The sequence below is a fragment of the Rhinopithecus roxellana genome, chromosome 14, assembly GCF_007565055.1.
Source record: "Rhinopithecus roxellana isolate Shanxi Qingling chromosome 14, ASM756505v1, whole genome shotgun sequence".
Taxonomy (NCBI): domain Eukaryota; kingdom Metazoa; phylum Chordata; class Mammalia; order Primates; family Cercopithecidae; genus Rhinopithecus; species Rhinopithecus roxellana.
In genome coordinates this window covers 119102210-119116979 of record NC_044562.1, presented here as the reverse complement: position 1 = coordinate 119116979, position 14770 = coordinate 119102210, and the positions used below count along the sequence as shown (strand labels likewise).

At 40.3% G+C, this 14770-nt stretch overlaps 2 protein-coding genes across 15 annotated transcripts in view; one reads left to right on the top strand and one right to left on the bottom strand.

The window, feature by feature from the left end:
* The window catches only part of ARL6IP6 (ADP ribosylation factor like GTPase 6 interacting protein 6), a 45196-nt gene extending 32443 nt beyond the window's left edge, over nt 1-12753 (bottom strand). Inside the window, exons 1-2 of one of the 2 annotated variants that reach the window (XM_010372888.2) lie at nt 11634-12753; nt 10073-10126 (exon numbers count right to left, since the gene is read on the bottom strand). In XM_010372888.2, the coding sequence (XP_010371190.1) occupies nt 10073-10126; nt 11634-12132 (553 nt within the window). In that variant the 5' untranslated portion in view covers nt 12133-12753. The other variant, XM_030916869.1, reaches the window with a different exon arrangement.
* The window catches only part of PRPF40A (pre-mRNA processing factor 40 homolog A), a 68548-nt gene continuing 66435 nt past the window's right edge, over nt 12658-14770 (top strand). For 4 of the 13 annotated variants that reach the window (XM_030916864.1, XM_010372892.2, XM_010372891.2 and 1 more), the window contains exons 1-2: nt 12688-13305; nt 14532-14663. In XM_030916864.1, coding sequence (XP_030772724.1) covers nt 13030-13305; nt 14532-14663 — 408 coding nt within the window. In that variant the 5' untranslated portion in view covers nt 12688-13029. Of the gene's footprint in view, nt 13432-14531; nt 14664-14770 lie in introns of all 13 variants that reach the window. The other 9 variants (XM_030916862.1, XM_030916861.1, XM_030916867.1 and 6 more) reach the window with 6 other exon arrangements.

Genomic DNA, 14770 nt, shown 5'->3' with positions numbered 1-14770 from the left:
CAGTACCTGCAAAATCCTCATGCTAAAATGTTGACGTTTTATAAACTCATTTTAGAAAGAATTCACAATTTTAAAAAGGATATAAAAATGAAAGTGTATTAAATGAAATTCTTCCTTCCTCAGTTTGCCAATTTCACTCCTAAAAGCGATCAAGAGTCTGTTGTGCATCTTTCCAAAAATTATATACATATCTAGGTAATATAGATACATATATGGAGCTAGTTATATATAAAACATATATATATATTCTCAGTTTATTTTCCACAAGTGGGATTCTCACCAGAAAAATGGTTCTGCATTTTGCTTTTTTCACATATTCTGGAGACCTTTTGTATCAGTACCCATAGCCACAGTACTGTTGTATATTTTTATTCTAGTTTTTCTCTATTACAAACAATACAAGAGGAACATTCTTGTATTTAGGGGTACAGTTGTATAAGGAGATAGATGTTACAAATTTCCAGGAGAACTGCTGCCAAACGTTGCAGGCTTTTAAAGAAATACACACATCCTTTGTTCTTCTCTACAGCTCAATATTCATCAGTTGATGAAATGATGTGTGCGCATATATATACCTGTTTAGATATATGTGTATATACAGATAAACATATACCTCTTTAGACATAGTCATCTAAATAACAGCAAATACGTGTATGTATACACATAAACATATATATACACACACACACACATATATACATATAGACGGAGTCTGGCTCTGTCCCCCAGGCTGGAGCGCAGTGGCGTGACGTCGGCTCACTGCAACCTTGGCCTCCCAGATTCAAGCAATTATCTGGCTCAGCCTGCCAAGTAGATGGGATTACAGGCGTCTGCCAACACACCTGGCTAATTTTTGTGTTTTAATAGAGACGAGGTTTCATCATCTTGACCAGGCTGGTCTTGAACTCCTGACTTCGTGTTCCACCCGCCTTGGCCTCTCAAAGTCCTGGGATTACAGGTGTGAGCCACTGCACTCGGCCGAAGTGATGTATATTAATTTTTATTTTTTTTTGAGAAGGAATCTCGCTCTGTTGCCAGGCTGAGTGCAGTGCTGCGATCTCGGCTCACTGCAACCTCCACCTCCCAGGTTCAAGTGGTTCTCCTGCCTCAATCTACAGAGTAGTTGGAACTAAGGTGCGAGCCACCACACTCAGCTAATTTTTGTATTTTTAGTAGAGACGAGGTTTCACCATGTTGGCCAGGCTGATCTCGATCTCTTGACCTCATGATCTGCCTGCCTTGGGCTCCCAAAGTTTTGGGATTACAGGCATGAGCTACTGCATCTGGCCAATGAAATGATGTATGTTAATCTTTTCCATTAATAGAAACCTCTTAGGCTGTTCTCACCCAAAGCAAAAACAGGGATGGGTACGAATTTCCTATCCCAATCCCTTTGTGGTAATTTTATACACACTTATCTAAGGGTATATTTGTTTTGGCTTATTTTTCAAAATAAGCTATTCTAGTTTCAGGGAATAGTTACTCCTCTAAAAATATGCTGGCAACTTTATTTCTATAAAACCTTCCAGCAAAAAAGGCTGTTATATGCTCTAAATATTTTCATTTTGTTTAACAGTTTAAGCTTACAGGGATGAGGCAACCTTCAAGAAGTTTTATGAAGTTAGATGCAGAGGCACCAACTTACACATATTATATATAATCAGAATACACCAGAAAAAAAAAAAACAAAAAAAACTCTTATGGTTCCTATACTAGGGAAAGGTTTCTTATTAAAGAAGTGTTGGGCAATCAGTTGCACATACTTCATAAAACGTCATAACAATGGGATTAAATGTGACTGTATACTAGTAATTCCCAGGTCCTGTGAAAGAGCTTCTGACATTTGAAATATTTCAATAAACTGGTATACCTATATTATGAAATACAATGCAGTCATGAAGAAAATGAGGTAGATCAATGTATACTGATACAGAATATACTCCCAAAGGCATTTTAACAAGGCTGCAAAATATACATGATTCCAATTATATTTTTTCTCTAACAGTGAAAACAACATGTATTTTAAGTGACTATACATATGTAAATAAACAGAAAAACATGTAAAAAGGCACACAGGTAGATTGGTGAAAGCCTTTGCTCTAATTGTTGGAATTTTTCCTAGTGAGATTAAATTACTTATATAATACATTTTATGATACTAAAAATGAAAATACAATACAATCATGCACTGTTTCATGACAGGGATATGTTCTGAGAAATGCACCATTAGGTGATTTTGTCATTGGTCGTACATCGTAAGAGTGTACTTACAAAAACCTAGGTGTACAGCCTACTACACACCTATAAGCTAAAAGTTATAGTCTATTATTCCAATGCTACAAACCTGTGTGGCATGTTACTATACCAAATACTGCAGGCAACTGTAACACAACAATTAGTATTTGTGTATCTAAACATATTTAAATATAGAAAAGGTACAGTAAAAATACTGTATAAAATATGGTACACCTGTATAGGGAACTTACATGGATGGAGCTTACAGGACAGGGAGTTGCTCCGGGTCCATCAGTGAACAAGTGACTGATGAGTGAAGGTGAAGGCCAACGACAGTACTGTCCACTACTACAGACTTTATAAAACATTGTACACTTAGGCTACACTCAGTTTATTTAAACATTTTTCCCTCTTCATTAATAAATTAACCTTAGCTTACTATAACTTTACTTTATAAACTTTAAAATTTAACTTTTTTACCCTTTTCTACTAACAGTTTAAAACAAAAGCACACTGTACAGCTGTGCAAAAATGTTTTTCTTTATACCATTCCTCTGTAAGCTTCTATTTTTAATTTTTTAATTTTTAAACTTCTTTGTTGAAATCTAAGACACATACACATTAGCCTAGGCCTACACAGGGTCACGATCATCAGTATCACCGTTTTTCACTGTCACATCTTTTTCCACCGAAAGGTCTTCAAGGACAACAACATGCATGAAACTGTCATCTCCTATGATAACAATGCCTTCTTCTGGGTAACTTCTGAAGGACCTGCCTGAGGCTGTTTTACAGTTAACTTTTTTTAAGCAGAAGGAATATACTCTAAAACAATAAAAAGCATAGTAAATACATAAACCAGTAACATAATTGTTTATCAAGTATTATGTACTATACAAAATTGTGTTTTTTTTTTTTTATGACCGGAAGGTTATATAAAACCAGATTGGTAATAGGTTGGTTTATACCAGCATCAAAACCAACATGTGAGTAATATAGTGTACTACCAAGTTAGGACAGCTGCAATGCCACTAAATAGGAATTTTTCAGCTCCACTGTAATTTTTTTTTTTTTTTTTTTTTTGACACGGAGTCTCGCTCTGTCACCCAGGCTGGAGTGCAGTGGCCAGATCTCAGCTCACTGCAAGCTCCGCCTCCCGGATTCACGCCATTCTCCTGCCTCAGCCTCCCAAGTAGCTGGGACTACAGGCGCCCGCCACCTCGCCCGGCTAGCTTTTTGTATTTTTTTTTAGTAGAGACGGGGTTTCACCGTGTTAGCCAGGATGGTCTCGATCTCCTGACCTCGTGATTCGCCCGTCTCGGCCTCCCAAAGTGCTGGGATTACAGGCTTGAGCCACCACGCCCGGCCGCTCCACTGTAATCTTATGGGACCACCATCATACAGGCATCTATGCAGACCACTGTTGACCAAAATGGTATGTTATATGGCTGTACTTAGGTAACTTTAAAAGTTGTAAAAACTATTACCAGTTGGCTACTAATAAAACTTAGATGTATGATATGCATGAAACTAACCAACAACTTTTAGATGTTTATGTAAGCAAATGTTTTCAACTTTATTAGATTCTATAGTTTTCTAACTTGAGAGGATGACCATTATTTTAAATAATTTGGTATCCTCACTAAATCACATTCTGTAGATAACTCAAGTCTTTAAATCCCTAGAGCAAAATGTCTCTCTACATGTAAAGGCACAAGTGCAGGAGCAGAGCAAAGTGGTCTCCCCTCTCCTGCCAACGCAACATGAGCACAGTGGGTACACAGAGTGCATAGTAGCTGTAGTAGTTACCCTGGTTAAGGCCTTCACCCAATCACCTGACCACCTGCAACCCAGCCTGTAGCATTTCTACTCTTCCTGTTGAAAAAGATGAGGAAGGTGACCCTCTGAGAGATGAAGTGACTGAAATTTGAAAAATAAATAACACCTGTAGTTCCCAATGCTGGTAAATCATTAGATTCACATGGGAAAGTTAAAAAACAAACAACAACAACAAAAAACCCCAACACTTTTATTACAGGTTTTTTCAAACACAGAAAAAAAGTTGAGAGAAGTATATGATAAAACTCATATGCCTGTCATCCAGCTTTAAACAATTAACTCATGGGAAATCCTGTTAAATTTATATTCTCCTCTGAAGCTTGTAATCTTCAGTATAACAGGGAAAACACTCATCACTATTTTTATTTACCATATAAGTCCAACAAGGCTTTTTTATTTCCTTTATTTTCATGACACTTGAAGAATAATTTAGAGAGCAAAAAGACAGCGGGAAAAAAACTTTGTTAAAAATTTTCGTAAGAAACACAGCAAATCCGAATTTCAATTCCCCGTTTCCCTAAAGTTACGTACACCAAAAATGGGCATGACCTGAGTACAAATAATTGCTTACTAACCCCATGTATGAATCTACAACATATCCACCTTGTAAATACCACTTCCAGATTTCAGATACATCTCAAATTGGTTACAGCTTGTCATTATTCCTGCTTTTTTCTTTTTGCATCACCAAAACACAATGTTTGAAGGAATGTTTAAGCCTTTCATGGCTTATTTTGATGAAAAGAGGACAACAATCTTCTTTGCTCCATAATTTGTAACACATTTTCATTTTTAGATTACAAACAATTCAAATGGTCAACCCAATAATTTCTTTTTTGCATTTTTTTCCAAATCACTTTTGCATACACATCTGCCCTTAGCATCTGTCCACTTAGAAACAGTATCAAATAAATTAGGATGCAGACCTCATAAAATATGAAAAAAATACTGGCATATATCCTTTTAGCAAAAAGGGACGGTGTGTGTTGTTCTTGCCTGAAGTCCTTTCCACTGAATGACTAACTGGATGAGAATACTATATTCTTCTGAAAAGAGCCAGATAGTAAATATTTTCGGCTTTGCAAGCCATAGGTCTTTGTCATAACTACACAACTATGCTGCTGTAGAGGAAAGTAGTCATAGAAAATAGATACAGCAATAAGCAAGGTAGTACTACAGTAAGAATTAAGAAACATGTAGGCTTGTGCTACAGTAAGACTTAAAGTCTTAGGAAAGTCTTACTGGAATCCTAATTCCATCGTAATTATTTTATTATTTTGAGCATACTTGAGAATTGAAGAGTAATATTAAAATAATTCCTAAAATAATGAAATAGGAGAATGTTTTGAGAAAGAGCAATATGTGACCACTAAAATCCCAAAATGTATTTTAAATTTACAAAAGTGTCCAATAAACCAATGTGGTAATTTCAAGATCAAATAAACTTCATGAGAAATATAGCTCAGTTTTCTTTATTCTTTTGAAGTTCCCTAAGAAAGAGTAAGTCATGAAATTTCAATCCTTACAAACAGAACTGCTCGACATAATTCAAATGAAAAATGGTCCAGTGAGTCCTGATTGTACAGCATACACTGACACATACTGCCAATTAAGTGACTTTGATTCAGTAGATAATTATGGGGTGTGAGATTTTGCAAAAGCAAAAAAAATCTCCAGGGTCTTTTTGTTGTTTTTTTTTAATGCCAGGTTTGGGAACTACTAGGCCAGTGGTTCTCAAAGGATATATAGCCCCCTAAGTAGCAGCATCAGCAACACCTCAAAACTTGTCAGAGATGAAAATTCTTGGACTCCATCTCACACTACTGAGTCAGATATTCTGCACCATGTGAAGAGCAGCAAAATTTATCTGTCAGGTGATTCTGATGCCAGCTAACTTTTGACTTCATTAGCCTAAGACAGGTCCCTCCCAACCACCAAAGTTGGACTAGGGAGTACCACAAGATGTCAATCAAATTTATTGAGATTTAAGGGTCCTAATGTCTGGTTCTTATTACTGCTTTTGTGTGTTAAGAAGAGTCCTGTAATGATTTCATGACTAATAATTTAGCTGCACATGGCTAATTCTTGCTGATAACCCATTCTTTTTCTGCCTTGCTATACTACTTAGACTATCTATGGCATAAAAATTATAACATATACTTCCTTGAGTTTTGGTTTAGAAGAAAATAACATTGATGGATACAGTGTAGTTGAGAATACTAGAGGAAATAACACACAAATTAATGGTTTTTGGCATATTGTAAAAGTGCAATAAATGGTGTTATTGTTAATTATTGAAACATACTATTCTCTAAACTTAAATTTGTGCTTTCCCTTCATCAAAGTTTTTCTCATTGCAAGTTACACTTACACATTGTAGAAAATAAAAATAATAAAAACAACCAATCAATTTGGAAACCCAGATAAACTAACATTTTGATTATATCCTTCCAGTCCTTTTTGGCTTTTTTTTTTTTGCTTTTTTTTTTTTTGGTCTCAGTCATTATTTCTTAAATAATACAAATACATAATACAATTTTACAAAAATTGTGCTACAGAATAGGATATTTGTGACTTTCTAGATGAAATATTAGAGCTACCCCACTCAGCCGCAGATAGCACTCTAACAAATTTCCTTAATAGAGTATAGGTTCAAATAATAAAGTCCACACACTGGCTAAAAAGTTCAAGTTCAGAGTTTCAATCAATTTTCACTGTAAGGATGAAACTGAGTTTTACTTAACCTGTATCTTTTTAAGAGAATGGGCCACCTCCAATACATCCTCTCTTGGACATTTTTTAACACTTCTAACGTTCTGTATCATGATATCATGATGGCCGAAACAAAATCTACAGGTGCTTTTTAAAAAGCAAGTCCCTAAGTGATTGTTACCCACACCAAAATGAGAATTGTGCTGCTATAATCTGTTCTTACTGAGTGCTATGCCAACGTTGGACTAGGATTAAATTGCAATTAAATTCTACAGTGTACAAAATTTTTATCAGTCTGTCTAGAAATAGAGAACTCTTTCATGGTAGAGCAGTTACTGTGCTCACATTGCTTTTTCTAAAAACCAAACTACTTTCAAAAAAAGAATTGAGGCAATTTGCAGTAAATTTTAAACATGAGTCATGGAAATATTACGATAACAGCATGTATAGGCAATAAGTAGTATGCCATAAAATAAAGAGCAATATACAAAACAATCAAACATCAATTACATTTGGCTATGAGGTTCCTAATAAACAGGGCAAAATAAGTAGTGAAATATAATAAAATCATTATCATCTGATAAAAGGCTGCACGGTACTTTTCCCAAAAGTAATGGATGACTTCAACAACATTTTCTTATTAAATATTTCAAATTGTTTCTTCAAGTGAAAACTTTCTTATTAACTGTAAAAAGGATATAACTTCATAGGCATCTCCTCAGCGGTAAACTAATAAGGCAATTTTTCTTGATATCTAAGTTAATTAACTCAGTGTTGATTTAGATGGAAGTCAAGTTTGAGAGAACCATCCTACCTTTTCAGCTATCAATTATCTCAAGAGGGGTTTTAACCAGAGGACAGTAGTCAATTCAAAACATTCTGTAAATAGGCTAACTTGTATTTTTCTTGAAAACAGTAGAGAATTGCAGCTTAGAAAAAAAGCAGGTGTTACTACAATCACCTCCATCTTTTGTTTTCTTTTGAGTCGGAGTCTTGCTCTGTCTCAGAGGATAGAATGCAGTGGCACGATCTTGGCTCACTGCAACCTCTACCTCCCCAGTTTAAGTGGTTCTCCTGCCTCAGCCTCCCGAGTAGCTGGGATTACAGGCCTGTGCCACCATGCTCAGCTAATTTTTTTTGGTATTTTTAGTAGAGGCGGGGTTTCACCATGTTGTCCGGGCAGGTCTCCAACTCCTGACCTCAAGTGATCTACGTGCCTCGGCCTCCCAAAGTGTTGGGATTACAGGTGTGAGCCACCGCACCCGGCCAATCACCTCAATCTTATAAGAGCTTAATCATCTTGGCCCTGTTTCACTGAAACAGATTTTTAAGAATCCCTCTTCTGGTAGAGACGACTATTCTCTATCCACATGTTATAATACATACATCTGCTATAACTATTCTTTAAAATTAACCCCCAGGAAACTGATCGAATTAGCCCATTAAATGATATTAACTATTTTTATTCTCCATCTGACCACTGGAACACCGGCTCAAAATAATGAGCTTTGTTTTGGCATAGCTGTTGGGTTTTTTTTCCACCATAAAGATACAACACTTTCTGCTCATTCCTGACTCTTGATAGTAAATTCATGCCATTAGCAAAATCTTAATGATTTTCCTATTTGCTGTAAAAATATTAACTATCTATCATGCATACCTAAAAGCAATATGGGATTATTTAATCCTAAGTGGAAGAGGAAGCAGGACCATGGTCAAAAGACCTATCACATTCCTTTTGATATATGAGCAAGCCATTCCTTCAGATAATAACTGTCACTCGTTCTATTCCTAAATGAGAAATCAGGACAACTTTTAAACAGCAAAAGGTTTAGAATTCATGCCTAGTTCATGAGATTCTGTTTCCACTGCATCAAGAGGTGACAGATCAATAAAAGCTCTGAGAAGCCTAACAATCTTGGCTTATTTTCAGAAATAAAACAGTGTAAAAACGTACACTGATAAAATGAGTAACTAGAAAGTATGTTTTCTCATGCAAGAAGTTGACACGAACAGACAAAAGTTTCCATGCAATATCTAGGGAACCAACTTCTTTGCCATTTGAAAATAAAGGGTTCATGTTTCTTTCCCCTTCTGCCAAAATAAGGTACACTATACTTAGTGTCACCGTAAGGGTGATTAGCCATAAAGTGGTAGATTAGAGGGTTTAGGAAAGATTGGGAGAGGGGAGGACATGTGTCATAGTGTTTCAACCACCTATCTACAGTGACCAAATCAAATGATTTAATTTACAGTGATCATATCAAATGACTTACTTGATTCATTTGATCGAATGTAGAGTGATTAAGTTTGATCTCCCCTCCCCAATTTAGAGTGATCAAAGCAAATTGGAGTAAAACATGCTGGACAGGTAAAGTTTTTAACTCTTCAGAGTCATTTTGGTGGAGAGAAATATAGAATAACCTTTTTCTCTGGAAACCTGTGAACTACAGCATTCTACAGACACTGCAGAAACTGAGGTCTGACTCAACCTGTGCAACGATGGTCAATGCTTAAAAGAAGTTGCACATAAAAATATTGGAACTTAAATTCCTCCTGAAGCCTACGTAAGACATTATTTACCTTCGCTAAGTTAGTGAAGAAGTTCTTTTGTTTTTAAATTCCTGAGAAGAGTTGTGGGAAGCCTCTTCCAGAAGGTAATTAGAAAATGTTAAATATTCTTTGGACCTGAGTCACATGCAGTTGTGTTAAAAATGTATTACTAGTGTGTGTGGTATATACACACACCAGCACCCGTGAAAAAATTATTATTGTTTTAGACAGGGTCTCACTCTGTCACCCAGGCTGGAGTGCAGTGTAACAATCACGGTTCACTGCAGCCTTGAACTTTCCAGTTTAAGTGATCTTCCCACATCAGCCTCCCAAGTAGCTGGGACTATAAGCATGAGTGGACTTAAACCACACCTGCTAATTTTATTTTTTGTAGAGACAGGGTCTCACTATGTTGCCCAGACTGGTCTCGAACTCCTGGGCTCAAGTGATTCTACTGCCTCAGTTTCCCAAAGTGTTGGGATTACACATGTGAGCCACTGCACCTGGTCCCATTAAAAAATTATAGCAAATATACCATATATGTATACACGTACTTCACATACATAAAGGAAATCTAGTAACATTTATCACCAACATATGCAAATGAAAAACATAAGACTGAATGACTGCACATAGAAATATATTAAGTATTTTATCCCAAATTTAGTTCAAACATGATCTGGAAACACAAAAATGAACTCAAAACCAAGGCAAGCGACAATTAATTCCATACCTAATAATCCAGTGTCTACAACATCTTCATTTTTCAAATTGTCAGCATGCAACTCTGCAAATACAAAGAGGGACTTAGGTAGGAAAGTAGTATTGCAATTTGAAAAGTACCTCAAGGGCTGTGAAGGCATTGTGGAGCTGTGGAAAGTGCTCTGGAGTCACAAAGAACTGGGTTCAAATTCTGATTCAATTTACCAACTATATGACCTTCAGCAAGCAAGTGAACGTGTTGACCATTAAGAGAGCCAACAGCCATATACTGTACATAGAATGAGAGTACTGTTTTTCCCCAAGGTAGTTGGAAATATTAAAGGGCACACTAGGCGGAGTTTAGTTCCTTTCTCCATTCTTCAAAATAAGCACAGTACAATGTCTTCTGCAATGGAATTCCACTTATCATGGTTTTGTGACTTTATGATACAAAGGCAATGTCTCCGAGCAAAAGAGAAACAAACCACCTAGGAGACAAAACTATCAGGATTGCAAAAAAGGGTAAAAAAGGGGGGAGGGGAATGATAAAGAAATGAAACATTGGCAGTCAACCATTTAAGACTGACAGTTTGCATTTTATGCACATTCACAGTTTACTATTTTATGAAGAGGTAAAACCTACATCAACTGGCCAATGTGTCTTCTGTATGAAAATCAAGCATTGTAAGGTTTTAGATGCCATGCCATCTGCAGCCCACTAAACTCTGGGAAGCAATGAAGACAAATAAAAACCAGAGTTAAATAAATTTAATTATATTTAATGAAGCACAAAAATAACACTTCATTGACAATGTTTTGGGTGCTTTTCATACAAGAAAGTTCTTTTGTTTTTTTTTTCAGTAACTTGGCAAACGTCACAAACTAGTAAGAATGGAAATTTAAACTTAACTCTGCTTCTTTCCACTATAACATATACTAGCCAACTAAACTATACAACCGTATGCCTTGCAATAAACTTTCAACTGGCCAGTATTTCAACTTTTATTATTTTTCTCTAATAAAATTATCAGAGGAAGAGTGGACTATACTTCCTGCAATAGAACTCTGTGCACTACACCTGGACACAAACTTAAAAACTGAGAGGCTAATTATTTTACCTATAAAAGTAGAAATTTGGACTATGCGATAAAAATCTTTGTCCCTCAGGATTCTGTGTAGAGGAATTGGTGGACAGCACATCTTTATTTGTGGATGCAGGCCACTGAACATAGATAGCCTATTTTAATTATATGCACTTTTCACAGTCTCCTTTTAATAGTGGGTGTTTCGCCTTTTGTTTAATCTTGACAATATTTCATCCTCCGTGTTTAAGGACTTGAAGATATTTCTTCAAGAGTACCCATTTAATCAAAAGATCCTTTTTAAAAATGGGTCTCCTGATCACGGATCAGGACGCTCCACTTACAAAAGGGCTGGAAAGCAAAGTCAGATGCAAATGAGGACTCTGGGTGAAAGCAGCTGCCACCCCGCGGGCTTAGGCAGCACGGAGGAAAGGGAGAATGGTGGGGGCAAGAGCCACACCCTGACTCCACTTTACTCTGGACAGACTTTCAAGGACTTGGCTTCAATACCTTTAACGATCAAGTAGGCGATGGCGAGGAGGAAGGCGAGAAGGATGGCGAAGAGCAGCGAGCAGAGAATAGAAAGGACCTGGACCGGCCACCGCCGAGGCTGGGTTCTGCTGCCCGCGGCCGCAGGAAAGATACCATTGCGCTTATCTGGCAGGACAGGCGACCCGTCCCCGTCCGGCAGGAGCAGCGAGCCCTTTCTGGGCTCTGACCACGCCCCAGCCGAGAACTCCGCCCGCAGGTCGCGGGCCACTTGGTCGCATCCCTCCTCCTCGTCGACTTCGCCTTCACCCCAACTGTCCCCCTGAATAAAGGAGGAATACGTTGGCCCAGCCACAGGGCCCGGGGTGCCGGGACGGCGGCGCCGCAGAGCCGACCGCCACCCGCTCTCCGCTAACGACATGGCGCGAAACACAGCGAAACCCGCGGAGTACGAGCTTCTCCCACCTGCCCCGCCCCGGGTCCGCAAGAGCCAATCCACGGCCGTGGCCGCTACCACCATGCCTCAGAACCCAGGGGTGAACCACGGCGAGCAAGGGTGGGCGGCGGGTTGCAAAGGAAATCGTAGGGCCGGAGGAGAGGTGGGATGCGCTTGGACCAGAGCTCAACCCCAGGGCTGTAGCCGGAAGGGGGAGCAGGAAAGCGTGCAGCGAGCAGTGGGCGGAGGCCGAAGGCGGCCGAGTATCCACTCCCTGCGGCGCTTCATCGCTGCCGGAGACCTCCACCACCGCCGCGTCACCAACGGGAGCGCCCGACCCGACAGCCTCAAAGACGCATCTTTTGGACACCGGGTCCTAGCGCCCGCTCGCGCCTTCCGACACATTCCCGAAACTATTTGCCTTCTCTCTTCTTCCCCTCTACGCTCACACTCTGCTTCAGGTTCCCCCATTACGGAAGGGCAGCTCTCTGCCTGGTGCTCTCGCGGTGCCTTAACTGCTCACCCCATCTCCCTTTAGTGTGGTTCTCCCCACCCGTATCACAACTTCCCTCGCGCTACTCGACACGCCTCCTTCCTCCTCCGCCCAGGCGCGCGCTCTCCACCTGGTGCGTACCGAGCTCGAACCCGCTCCTCGGAACCCCTCCTTTCGCCTTCCCCGCCCCCTCCCCTCCGCCTCGAGCACCGCGCGCGCGCATTCAGCCCCAGCCACCGCTAACACTAGAGACTGCTTACCCCCGCCCCCTCCACCCTACCCCTGGCGGCCTCAGGTTTGTGGGGCGTACGTAACTCGGGCGGGGAGGGGGAAGGTGGCAGACCCCACTGCCCCCACCCCCTACGGGGTGAGGCGGTCTAAGCTCGGGAAGCTGGGACACGGTTGTCTTCCCTTCCCCTGGGGAAGTTGGTAGAGTTTTCCCGACGGAGGACTCGGCGCAGAAACTTCCTCCGTCCTCCCCCCGCCCCATGCAGGCGACGCCGAGCGAGGCTAAGGCTGCGGGCGAATCGCCGCAGAGTTGCGTGTCGGCCGCGCATTCTGATTGGACAGCGGGGAAGCCCGTCAGCCTGTTGGCCTCGCTGATCCCGCCCCGTAGCGCAGGGCAGCCTTTAACCTTTAGCCCCAGTGGGCGCCAGCCACTCAGATCGCTTCTTGTTGGTATGTGTAGCGGCAGTGGCCGCCGGCGGAGCAGTCTGAGCCCGACGATGAGGCCGGGGACGGGAGCTGAACGTGGAGGCCTCATGGTGAGTGAAATGGAGAGCCATCCTCCCTCGCAGGGTCCTGGGGACGGGGAGCGGAGATTGTCCGGCTCAAGCCTCTGCTCCGGCTCTTGGGTCTCTGCTGACGGCTTCCTGAGGAGACGGCCCTCGGTAAGGGATCAGTGGGGCAGTGGGAAGGCGGCACAATGAAAAACGGAGTGAGAGAAACAGGAAGCTTTCTCCGAAAGGAGAAGAAGATAAGAGTGGACGAAGGAAGAACTTGAGATGGTGGGATATGTTCTGAGGGAGAGAAGTGAAGGGTGGGGATGCACAAAGAGAAGGATGTGAGACCCTGGAAGTACCCCGCAGGGCTTGGCCTAGACAGATGCGTGGTGAAGGTGCTGGCTCTTGGGCGGGGTGAGCGTCTTGGAGCTTTAGGCCCGATTTAGCTGGGAGGGGGAGGGAGGGGCTTGATTCTGTAAGACTTTAACAGCGGCTGCCAAAATTTGTTTTCATTACTCGTGGGGGTCGTCTGCATGGGGAACTGTTAGGACAATTGGCAGGAGATAATTAGCTGGTTTTAATTTAAAACATGGAACAATGGACTCATCGGTAAAGAAAGTAGTTGTCTTTTTAAATTGCGTTAAAAGGGATGAATTAGTTGTTTGCGTTTAGTGTCCGTGAGTGACAGAACCTCAGTCTTTGAAAATGTATTTTTGGCAGAAGGAATTTTACCTGTCTTAAAAGTTATGTTAGGAAATAAGTTTGTTAGGAGTGAATTGTCCCTGGGTGGCACTACTGTTTGTGTTTTATAAGACTGACTTTCACTTGAGTTAATATGATAGAGCATTTTAAAGTTTAAAATCAGTAGTGTTATAAAATAACAATAGCTGGCTATTTTTTATATCTGCATGAAATAAGAGAATTGTTGTTTTCACTGTAACAGTTTTAAGATTAGTATTCAATGTGTATCCTCCAAGCTTGGCAAGCCAGTTAGTAGCTGATTAAGTCAATGCCAAAAAAAAGAGAAAACTTATGATCCAGCTGTCTAGTAATCATCTTAACTTTTCCCGTTTTGTTGCGGAATTTGCAAGCTCGTTTTAAATACTAGCAGAATGCATTTTGTTTAAAACAAGGTGTAGATTAATCCAGTGATGTTATTATACATAAGCTTAATATTAGGTTGCTTCAGATAACTGATTTGTTGAAATGAGATTTTTGAGAAGCATTTAGTATTCTTTGCTCATTTAAAAACGTTCGCTCTTTTTCAGATGGGGCACCCTGGCATGCATTATGCCCCAATGGGAATGCACCCTATGGGTCAGAGAGCGAATATGCCTCCTGTACCTCATGGAATGATGCCACAGATGATGCCCCCTATGGGAGGGCCACCAATGGGACAAGTAAGAATGTTTTTATTTTATTTTACATTTATTTATTTGTTTTTGCCTCAGATACTCTGTCAAGATTTCAAAATCTAGGTCAATAGTTATAGCTATTGAAGGATTAG